At 47.4% G+C, this 11,818-nt stretch overlaps 2 protein-coding genes across 2 annotated transcripts; one reads left to right on the forward strand and one right to left on the reverse strand.

Annotated features, from left to right (window-relative positions):
• The first annotated feature begins 2,606 nt into the window (after positions 1-2,606).
• Positions 2,607-3,956, forward strand: LOC112100863. The gene is made up of 2 exons (XM_024190725.1): positions 2,607-3,446; positions 3,549-3,956. Exons 1-2 carry the CDS (start codon positions 2,607-2,609, stop codon positions 3,954-3,956), a joined length of 1,248 nt encoding a protein of 415 aa, XP_024046493.1.
• Positions 3,957-8,660: 4,704 nt separating this feature from the next.
• LOC112100864 lies at positions 8,661-10,804 on the reverse strand. The gene is made up of 2 exons (XM_024190726.1): positions 10,246-10,804; positions 8,661-9,847 (listed from the first exon to the last, which is right to left on the reverse strand). Exons 1-2 carry the CDS (start codon positions 10,802-10,804, stop codon positions 8,661-8,663), a joined length of 1,746 nt encoding a protein of 581 aa, XP_024046494.1.
• Between the last annotated feature and the right edge of the window lie 1,014 nt (positions 10,805-11,818).

An 11,818-nucleotide genomic window follows, 5' to 3' on the forward strand; every position in this document is an offset into this window, starting at 1 on the left:
GATAAAAATCAAACATTAATTATTGGGAAAATATCCACCGTTCATCCGTTTTTTCTAACTTTTTCAAAAATACACAATTCCTTCTTTTTTTGGCTGAAATCCACCTAAAGTTACATTTTATTTCACTTTTCAACTTCCGTTTGGAATCCGTTAAGAAAACTAACTGAAACTTAAAAAAATGAGTATTTTACCCCCAAAACGAAAATTATAATTTCACCCTAAAAAATGCTAAAAATAATCAGATTTAATGATGGATATCATTATTGGTACGTTAATGAAGTACAAAAAAATCTTAACTATTAGAGATTATAACTCAATGAATAATAAAACTCTACTTATCTTAAATTCAATTGATGGTTTGCAAGATTGGGCTATTTTTAATATTACTGTTATAATTTAGCATTCTAATTACAGACATATTTAAAAAAAAAACATGCATTTGATGGTTGTGGAATCAATTTCTTTATTAACCGATGGAAAAAATAATTAGATTTAATCTGATTATTTTTGGTAATTTTAAAGGTGAAATTGTAATTTTCATTTTGGGGGGTAAAATGGACATTTTTAAAAGTTTCCGTTAGTTTTCTTAACGAATTCCAAATGGAAGTGGAAAAGTGAAACAAAATATAACTTTAGATGGATTCCAGCAAAAAATAAAAATAAAATTGTGTATTTTTAAAAAAATTAAAAAAAACAAGTGGACGATGGATATTTTCCCTTAATTATTATCATAGCATTACTGTAACTTACCAAACACCTTTAGGCTTTACTCCTTCACTTTCCTCTTCATAAATAACATTGCACGTATAGAAGTCACAGCCAGCAAATAAAACCCAATTAATTTATTAAGATAAATAATCATCTGAAAAATGAAGGCTTGGGTTTACAAAGAATATGGAAACTCTCAAAGTGTTTTGAAGTTTGAAACAAATGTTGAAGTTCCAAGTTTGAGGGAAGATCAAGTGCTGATCAAGGTTGTAGCCGCGGCTCTTAATCCAATTGATTTCAAGAGGATGCTTGGGACATTCAGCGCAACTGACTCTCCTTTGCCTATAAGTATTATAAACACTTTCTTTTTCTTTCTTAGACGTGACACAACAATTAATTGCTCACTTAGTGATGAGCTTATGATTAAATTTTGTAAAGTTGCAAAATTTAAATGTTACTACTTGATACCATTTTTCAATTACAAGGGTTTCTATTTATTGTGAAATCTCGAAAGCAGAAAAATTATTAAAGATGTAAAGGGAAGAATGTAGTTATCTGAGTCATTTTCAATAAGTCTGTGTGATTTGCTAAACGGGAATTGTCACATATGTTGAGTACATAAATGCACCAGGTCGGCCATGCTACTGGTTCCGCCCCGGCACGGATCGTTTCAGCTATATGGTACGAGCAGAACACGGGGTTAAACAGGAGCCGACCCGAGATGAATGCGACCAGGAAAACATACCGACCAGAAGTATACGCCGAGCCGATACTCATCCCCAGGAAAGCGGGAACACGATCTCACAAAATCGCGGTAGTTGCGCTTCTCCCAGAACGGTTGAAGGACACGCGAGATCCACGTTTGCCCACAATTTAACAGTTAGAGTCCCATGAGGGGCTACCACCACCCGAAAAAGGAGGGATAAGGGGCAAACAAAAAACGTGGGACAAAGGGTGGCTATAAAAGAGAAAGACATCGAAGAAGACAGGACAGAAAAAATTAAGAGAGGGAAAACGCTGCCAAATTGCAACGAGACTATTTTCTTACAGATCTCGAACAAACTTCTTTTGAACCCAAATTATATTATTTTCCCGTAAACACCTTGTGCTAACTTAGGCATCAGAGGGTTTACGCCGGCAAAACCACCGACGTCTCTGATCCATTTTTGGTGAACGCAGGTCTAGTGAGAGAAAGGAGGGTGATCTCGGCCTTAGTGGTTCGAGCAACAGTCGATAACTTAAGCGTTGGTGAAAGAATCTGGTCGGTCCAAGGACGAGCAGATCTCAGCATCAACATTTTGGCGCCGTCTGTGGGGAGCTGAATAAAAAGCTACCACCAAGTTAGTAATTACCTGAGAAGTAGCGAACGATTGGATATGGATGCGTCAAGAAAGGATACTTTAAGGGAGGATAATGAAACGGTGGAAACAATCACTCTACGGGAGATTGCAAATGAAGCCCGAGAGAGGATGATGCAAGATAGACTGGAGCGGATGGAGAAACAAATGGAGACTCTCGCGGCCGTATTGTTTGAGCTGAGGGACGAGCGGAGAAGGGATTATAAAACCCCCGTGGGAAGAGATGGAGTTGGAGCAGAACCCAGTCTCCGGGGGCGTAGGGTCGGGGAAATCCCTCCACCCGCAGACCAACCTAACGGAGTGCATCCCCACCGAAGTACTGGCCGGGTCCCAGGGGAACACGTGGATGAAGGGAGAGACCAACCTCGCCCCGGACGGGTACTGGAAATAAATGGCCGAGGGGCCAGTGTTGATGAAGGAGAGCTCAGACAGCGGTTGCAGAACGTCGAGCATGAGCGAGACTAGATAGCTGCACGTGATCTTGATCGCGCTATAGAATTGGAGGGGGAGGTGCGCAGATTGGCGCAGGTGATAGAGGAGATGCAGGGCAAGAGAAAGCCTCCGAGCTGGAGGATAATGCTAGATGAAGAATCTCCGTTATCAATTGAGATCATGAGCACCATAATCCCAAGAGATTTCCGCTTCCCTGACCTCAAATACTCCGGGCGAAGTGACCCGTTGGTGCACATTGAGCATTTCAACGACATGACGGGTGTGCAGGGGCTAACACCAGCTCAGAGATGCAGGGTGTTCCCGTTGACACTAGAGGGACGAGCCCTAGAATGGTACCGCAAGCTGCCCCGAGGAGGAATAAAGGGGTATGAGCAGATGTGCCAGGAGTTGGCCGAGCAGTTCCGAGGGGCGGTGGCCCTAGAGGATGACATGATAGAGCTGATGGGGATGAAGCAGGAGGAGCATGAATCCCTTTGCGATTTCGTAAAACGATATCACCGAGCCGTGCTGGATTTGGGAGCTTTTAATCACCCGCAGGCGTTGAGGGGATTAAAAGAAGGTGTAAAAATCGGCCGATTGTGGTATAACTTAAGAAGCCCCCTCGTACAGAATTACTCGTCGGGGTATGAGCAAGCGAAACGAAATATAGAAATCGAAGAGGAAAAATCAGCAAGAATTAAAAGTGAACAGCTGGAAGAGCTGAGGCGAAGAGAACGGAGAGCCCCGAAAGGGAGCGGGTCGGGAAAGCGAACTGGAGAATCTTCGGGGATGGGCGGAATATCAGCTCGGTCTCGCCCTTACCCCATAGCTCAGAGAGCACAACAGTTCCAACACAGCCGGGCTCAACCTCCGCGCCCCCCGATCCCAGAGCGGCACCGAGAATTCAAGCAGGTGACTGCCCACCCTTACCACCGCACTCCCAGAGAGGTAAACGTGACCAATTACAGGTCTGGCCGACCAGAGTAGTTACCGGCTATATCAGCCCGAAGTGACGTCCATAATAGCTGAGCAGTTCAGTTGGTTGACCAGAGCGCGGCATATAGACGATATACTCCTTTAAAAATCTCCATGGAGGAACTATATGAAAGGATCGAGGGACGAGGACTGCTGTATACTCCGGCCCCTATAACGAAACCCGCTCACCGGCGTGATAAGAGCAGGTTCTGCAAATTCCACAACACTCACGGTCATACTATCAGCCAATCCCGTGACCTAAGGATTCAGGTGGAGGATTTGGTGAGGAACCAATACTTGGATGAGTACGTAGATGGAGTGTTTCCCGTCAGTGAGTCGCAATATGCACAGGATGAAGGAGTTGAAAGGGGTTTGGAACAAGAACAGCCGACTATCCAAGTTATAGCAGGAGGGCCAACATTGGCCGGGGATTCAAACAGGGCACGGAAGAACTATCGGAGATACGCCCTGACTAGCAAATAAGTGCTTTTCAATTTGCCAGCAGCCAAGAGGGCAAAAGTGCGGCAAGTTCCTATTATGTGGACAGAGGACGACGAAGAAGGCATTTTATACCCTCACGAGGATGCGCTGGTGATTAAAGCATTGGTGGCCAGTACAGAATTGCGGCGAATACTGGTAGATACGGGCAGCTCAGTAGACATTCTGTTTAAGTCGGCCTTAGATGATATGGGGATTTCAGATTTAAAGCTGGAGCGAACGAATACATCCTTGAAGGGATTTGGAGGGGGACGGTTAACTCCCATGGGGGTCTTTGAACTCCCGATTACTGTAGGGACAAAGCCACTTGAAAGAACGATGATGCTGGACTTTGTAGTGGTAGAGGAAAGAAGTCCTTACCAGATGATATTGGGGAGACCGTTCATGAGGATAAGCCAATGTGTAATGTCAACGCATTATCTGGCGCTGAAGTACAGAATAAATGGAGTTGTGGGTGTAGTAAAGGGCGACCAGAGAATGGCCAGGAGCTGCTATGCTACAGCGGCCAAGGAAACGCTGCAAGTTACCTCTCTAGATAACCGAGGGGATTCAAAAAATGGTCGTCAGGAACCGGTTGAGAAGCTGGAGGAAGTTGTTGTAAGCATGAGTGACCCTAGCAGAGTTGTTAAGGTCGGATCAGAATTGGGTAGAGAAATAAAGACAGAGCTGGTGAAGTGTCTACAATCCCATGCAGACATATTTGCTTGGTCTCATGAGGATATGCCAGGTATTGACCACGGGATAGCTTGTCACAAGCTGGCGGTCAAGAGAGGGGCAAAGCCGGTGAGGCAGAAAAGGAGGTGCTTCAACCATGAAAGGTACGAAACCATAAATGCCGAGGTGGAAAAGCTGCTGAAAGCAGGATTTATAAGGGAAGCTAAGTACCCGGAGTGGATTTCCAATGTGGTATTGGTAAAGAAAGCCAATGTGAAGTGGAGAATGTGTGTAGACTTCACGGACCTCAATAAGGCATGCCCGAAGGACAGCTTTTCCCTACCAAAAATAGATCAGCTGGTGGACTCAACCGCGGGTCATAGTCTGCTCAGTTTCATGGATGCCTTCTCCGGATACAACCAGATACCCATGAACGAGCAGGATGAGGAAAGCACCACATTTATAACTAACATGGGTTTGTTTTGTTACAGGGTGATGCCCTTTGGCCTGAAAAATGCAGGAGCTACCTATCAAAGGTTAGTGAACAAGGTCTTCAAACCATTGACCGGTCGCACTATGGAAGTATATGTAGACGATATGATCACCAAGTCAAGAGAATCGAAAGACCATGTGAAGCACTTGGAAGAGACCTTTGATTTGCTGAGGAAGTACGAAATGAAGCTGAACCCGGAGAAATGTGCATTTGGGGTCAGCTCGGGCAAATTTTTGGGGTACCTGGTGAGCCATCGAGGGATTGAGGCCAACCCGGAAAAGATACGGGCGGTGATAGAAATGCGGTCCCCAAGAACAGTTAAGGAGGTGCAGAGCCTTACGGGGAAATTGGCAGCATTAAACCGATTCATTTCGCGAGCCACTGATAAGTGCCACCCTTTCTTCCAAATCATAAAGAAATGGAGGAAGATGGAATGGACACCAGAATGCGAGGAGGCATTTGGACAGTTGAAGGAATACCTAGCCCGCGCCCCGTTACTATCAACTCCCAGAGAGGGTGACCAGCTGCTTTTGTACTTGGCAATCTCTAAGTGGGCTACCCGCTCGGTCTTAGTCAGGGAAGAAAAAGGAAAGCAACACCCAGTATACTACACAAGCAAGGCCCTGGTAGACGCAGAAACCAGATATCCACTAATGGAGAAGTGGGCGCTCGCCCTGATAACGGCAGCACGCAAACTCCGACCATATTTCCAAGCCCACCAGATCATTGTGATGACTGACCAGCCCCTTCGGCAGGTGCTTCAAAAACCAGATGTGTCTGGTCGACTAGTAAAATGGTCCGTGGAGCTAAGTGAGTTCGACTTGTCCTACAGGCCCCGAGGAGCAATCAAGGCTCAAGCCCTGGTAGATTTTATGGTGGACCGTGTGAACCGGGGGAAGAGGTCCAAAAGGAACAACCGTTAGAGCACGAGGATTCAAAGGAGATATGGCTGGTAATGGTTGACGGATCATGTAGTGAGCAAGGATCCGGAGCAGGAGTTGTAATACGGAGCCCAGAGGGAACCGAGGTAACATACGCGGTGAAGTTCGAATTTCAGCTCACAAACAACCAAGCCGAGTATGAAGCCTTTATCACCGGGCTCGGACTTGCACACGCTCTCAGAGCAGAGAGAGTAGAAATTCGAGCAGATTCCCAATTGGTGTGTAATCAGCTCAATGATCAGTTTCAAGCGAGGGGAGAGAAGATGGGTCTTTATTTGAAGAAGGCGAAGCAGATGGTTGGGCTTTTCCAAGCAGTGGAGGTAAAGCAGATATCCCGGAATGAGAATTTCCGAGCCGATATGCTGGCTAGGATGGCAGCCATCGCAGATCCAAAATTACCGAAGTCAGTTCCACTAGAGGTAAGGACCTCACCGAGTATTGAGGAAGAAGCAGAGGTGATGAGTGTAAATATTGGAGAATTCTGGATGGACCCGATTCGCGCATATGTCCGCGATGGAGTTTTACCGGAAGACAAAAGGCAAGCAAGAAAGTTAAAATGCCGAGCAGCGAGGTACACGTTACTAGATGGAGTGCTATACCGCCGAGGGTTCACCTTACCCCTTTTGAGATGTTTGGATGATGAGGAGGCGGATTATGTGCTGAGAGAGATTCATGAGGGAATATGCGGCAATCACTCGGGAGCAAGAACTTTAGCCTTCAAGGCACTCCGGCAAGGATACTTCTAGCCAACCATGCACCAGGATGCCAAAAGGATGGCCAAGAATTGTAAAATATGCCAAAGCTTCTCCGAGGTTCCTGCACAACCACCGGAGAAACTGACGGCTATGACATCCCCATGGCCTTTCGCTCAATGGGGAATCGACTTGATTGGTCCGTTACCAAAGGGACGAGGAGCGGCGACACATGCAATCGTGGCAATAGACTACTTCACCAAGTGGGTGGAAGTAGGAGTCCTTAGCCAGATCACAGAGAGGAAGACAACAGATTTTATTTGGAAAAATATCATCTGCAGATATGGGATCCCCTATGCCATCATCACAGACAATGGGAGGCAGTTTGACAACGGCAACTTCAGAGAGTTTTGCCGAAACCTGGGGGTGGACCTGAAGTTCTGCACCCCCGCACACCCCCAGGCAAACGGACAAGTGGAAGCAGCCAACAAGGTGATAAAGAAGCTCCTGAAGACTAGATTGGGAGAGAAGAAGGGAGCTTGGGTTGACGAGCTTCCAGGGGTACTGTGGGCCTACAGGACAACTCACAAAACCGCCACAGGAGAAACACCGTTCGCTTTAGCCTTTGGTCATGAGGCGGTAATCCCAGCAGAGATTGGAGTGGGGACACATAGAACGAAACATTTCGTTGAGGAGCAAAATGACGAGCAGATCTGCTTAAGCCTAGACCTGCTGGAGGAGAAAAGGGAAGGGGCCTCGCAGAAAGTGGCCCAATGTCAGCAAAGGGTCATGCGTTATTACAACAAGAATGTACGCGTGAGGCAGTTCCGAGCAGGAGATTGGGTACTTAGGAAGGTGAACCAGAACACCAGGAATCCTAACCATGGCGCTCTTGGCCCAAAGTGGGAAGGCCCATACCGAGTGATACGAGCCACTGGACCAGGAGCATATAAATTAGCGTGCCAAGACGGACGAGACGTGAAGAGATCATGGAACGCCGAACACCTGAAGAAGTACTTCCAGTAAGCAAAATGCTCTATTAAATCCTCACTCTGGCAAGTTATTTCTGTTACAATGCCTGATGGCCTGTCGCACATGCATATATTCTATGTTTTTGTAATACATTCAAATTTCAATAAAGATAAATTCAGCATGAAATCCCCCTGCTAGCAAGATCAATAAAAATTTCACTAAGACAAGTGCCACTTCTGCTCGGTCAACGAAGACCAGCAGCTAAAGCTTCAAAATTTCTACTAAGGCAACAAAGTGCCTGCTTCTGCTCGGTCAACGAAGACCAGCAGCTAAAGCTTTAAAATTTCTACTAAGGCAACAAAGTGCCTGTTTCTGCTCGGTCAACGAATGACCAGCAGCTAAAGCTACGAACACTCTCCTAGGGCAAGTGCCTACTTCTGCTCGGTCAAGGAAGACCAGCAGCTAAATTCTCGAAAGTTCACTAAGGCAAGTGCCTACTTCTGCTCGGTCAACGAAGACCAGCAGCTAAAGCTTCAAAATTTCTACTAAGGCAACAAAGTGCCTGCTTCTGCTCGGTCAACGAAAGACCAGCAGCTAAAGCTACGAAAACTCTACTAAGGCAGGTGCCTACTTCTGCTCGGTCCACGAATGACCAGCAGCTAAAGTTACGAAGATTCTACCAAGGCAAGTAAGTGCCTACTTCTGCTCGGTCAACGCAAGACCAGCAGCTAACTCTACAAGAAATCTACTAAAGCAAATGCCTACTTCGGCTCGGTCAACGAAGGACCAGCAGTTAATCCTACGAAAATTTTACTAAGATACAATCTATGAGCAAAAACCGGACAAGAAAGCAAATAAAGAGCATTTAAAAATCTTTTTATAAATGTTCAATTGTTTACAAAACAAATGCAAATCTAGAGTCTATACAAAAATAGGCTCAAAGCTTAGCAGAGTCAACGGCTCCAGCGGCTGAAGGATCAGCGAGCCCGGGAAATGAGGGATCAGCAACATCAGGAGGTGGGAGATCAGCAATACCGGGAGGAGGAGGCATGGACCCTTGACCCACTTCGAAAGTGCGTCCCCCAGCATCCCCCTCTTCCACCCCATCCGAAGGAACCTCCACCCGATCCTGCTCACCCTGCTCCTTATCTCCCTGGCCGGCCCCAGCCATATATCTATCCACCCCAGTCTCCAGCTTGCTCATATCGAGCTCGGGGTATTCTTCCGTGAGCACAAACATGATGCACTTATAGCTGAAAGCAACCCCGGAGTCATACTCAGCATCCAGCCGATCATCCACATCAGCGGATTTGCCTTTCTCTTCAGCCAGCTGGTCACTCAGGGATTTGATCTCTCCCTCAAGGGCGGTCCTCAGAGTATCTCTCTCACTTTGAGTAGCCTGAAGATCGGACTTCAGATCACTCAACTCGCCCTCAAGCTTGTAGGAAGTGGACTCAGCAACTGCAACTTTCTCCTCCAGCTCCGTAATCTGCTTGTTCAGCTCGGCTAGTTTCTCCTTGGAGCGGTTAGCAGATTCAGCTTTCCTTTTCAACTCCTGATTGTCAGCTTGAAGCTTCTTCTCATGACGCGCGGACCCGGTCTTGTAGCACGAGACCATTGTGGCCAGCCTGAAGGAGACTCTCTGAACAGAAGCAGCCAACTCGGAGAGGCTCATGCTCTCGATGTCCTTCACCATCTTAGGCCCAACCGATTTTTTATAATCCTTCTGATATGGACTCAGGTAATCACCTTGATCCCGAGATGGGAGAGGAGAAGATCGGTCCCCAGATTGCAAGCTGATCTCAGGACTCTTGTCAGAGGTTTTCTCCCCACCACTCTTACGAGGTGGAGGAGGAGGCAGAGCAGGAACAGGCGCCTTGGAAGGACCGACGGTAGGTTTCTTCGGAGGAGGAGGAGGGTTGCTGGAGCTGCTCGGGGCCCGACCACGCTTCCTGCTCATCGCGCTGAGGATCTTGTTATCCATTCCAGCGGCTATATCCACTAAGCCCGAACCGACCAAGTTTGTTGGAGACAGGAGGTCTTGGCAAGTAGAAGCGTTCACCAGAGCAGTTTCCACCTGAAGCAAGGGTCGATCTTCAAGCCCCCCGATCAAACCCCATGACTCTGAAATAACAAACAATGTTAAAGAACCCAATAAGTGGCAGTTCGAAAAAGAGTACAGGCAAAAAATGAACGACCTGGGGTGACAAACTGCGTTGGTAGGTAAAGATCACCACCCAACGAACGAAGTGCTGAACACCATTTTCCCCCAGCAAAGAAGAATTTGTTCTTCCAATTCTTGCACGAGGAGGGGAAACCGGTGATTGGCTTTCTCTTTGCAGAACTGAACATGAACTAGAACTAATACCAGCTCGCCTCCCTTGGGCTGCTCCGCAGCTGATACAAATGCTTCACTTCAACAAGGGAAGGCTCTTCCAACCCGCACCTCTCCCACAACACAAACATAGCCGATAGAACCCTCCACCCGTTTGGGTGTAGCTGACCTGGGGCCAGGTGCATACCTCCCAGTATCTTGGCAAAATAACGCTGAAGGGGCAGCCGAGCTCCTAGTTTAAAACTCTCTAGGTGCATCGTCACATACCCCCGCGGAGGCCGACTAGGAACGTCACCCTTCCCAGGGACTACAAGAAGAACATCGTTGGGGATGTTGTAGAGATTCCTAAGTTTAAATGGATCGGTGGGGGTGGTGGCACAAGCCATGAAATCAATAGGGTAGGAATCAGCCTCCACCCTATGGCCTAGGTTCCTTTTCTGAGCAGGTCTGCTCGGTCCGGAACTGCTCCCCTCACCATCATTAACTCCTTCAGGGACCCCAACCCCACCAGAACTGTGATTCTCACCAGAGCCCGACGCAGGTCCACCTCTATTCCCTACAAGCTCTAGTTCGGGGGAAGGAGAGATAACCAAAGGGCGTGGGTATTCAAGGGTATCCCTGCCATAGGAAGGACCTACACTACTGGAGGGGCCTAAGTAATCAGTGGGTATTGGCACATTGAGGCCTGAGTCCCCTGACTCTTCATCACCCTCATCAACAATTAACTTCCTCTTCCGATTTGACATATCGAAATCCCCAAAAGAAAACAGAGAAAACTCGAGTATATGGACACAAAGAAGGCAACACAGAACCCAATCAACAACAACCAGAGGAAAAGGTTAAAGACTATACCTGGAATAGACTGACACTGATAGCGCTACCGTGACAGAGAAAACACCCGGCGAATGGATACAACGGACGCTGGAAGTGTGAGCAAAGTTCAGAGAAAATTTGGTTGACGGCGGAGAAACGAATAGCAAGATAATGATGACTCCAGTCTAGGGATTTGAAACGAAAATGGGGAAATGGAAGCATTTAAGTGATGGGATATGCCAGCTCACCCCCCATATATCGAGGACGGATAGCCCGTCGTTTCAAATTTCAAATACGAAGAGTCTGGAGATGCCACGTCACCAACCGTTACAAGAGGCCAGGTTAGAAGTAAGCCCAGATATGCTATGGGCAGGTTCACTTAGGCCCACGCTCAGGTCGGAGTCTCCTCAGTAGAGAAATGGTACATCAAGTCAGGCCCGTCTCAATAAAAAGAGGATCAGATGAGAAGCTCCCCGGGCTGGTGAGATTTGACCATCAGTTTCTACTCTTAACTCATTTCACTCGCCAGACCAGAAACTGGGGGACTGGTGTTGAGTACATAAATGCACCAGGTCGGCCATGCTACTGGTTCCGCCCCGGCACGGATCGTTTCAGCTATATGGTACGAGCAGAACACGGGGTTAAACAGGAGCCGACCCGAGATGAATGCGACCAGGAAAACATACCGACCAGAAGTATACGCCGAGCTGATACTCATCCCCAGGAAAGCGGGAACACGATCTCACAAAATCGCGGTAGTTGCGCTTCTCCCAGAACGGTTGAAGGACACGCGAGATCCACGTTTGCCCACAATCTAACAGTTAGAGTCCCATGAGGGGCTACCACCACCCGAAAAAGGAGGGATAAGGGGCAAACAAAAAACGTGGGACAAAGGGCGGCTATAAAAGAGAAAGACATCGAAGAAGACAGGACAGAAAAAATTAAGA

This window comes from Citrus clementina, unplaced genomic scaffold (genome assembly GCF_000493195.1).
Source record: "Citrus clementina cultivar Clemenules unplaced genomic scaffold, Citrus_clementina_v1.0 scaffold_2, whole genome shotgun sequence".
NCBI lineage: Eukaryota > Viridiplantae > Streptophyta > Magnoliopsida > Sapindales > Rutaceae > Citrus > Citrus x clementina.

Bases quoted from the DNA above. Each gene is read 5' to 3' on its own strand.
- LOC112100864 (XM_024190726.1), bottom strand. From the start codon at position 10,804: ATGTCAAATCGGAAGAGGAAGTTAATTGTTGATGAGGGTGATGAAGAG. The intron at 9,848-10,245 runs GTATGCACCTGG...TTGTTATTTCAG, and splicing joins TTTTGCCAAGATACTGGGAG to AGTCATGGGGTTTGATCGGG.
- LOC112100863 (XM_024190725.1), top strand. From the start codon at position 2,607: ATGCAGGGCAAGAGAAAGCCTCCGAGCTGGAGGATAATGCTAGATGAA. The intron at 3,447-3,548 runs GTAAACGTGACC...TTGGTTGACCAG, and splicing joins ACCACCGCACTCCCAGAGAG to AGCGCGGCATATAGACGATA.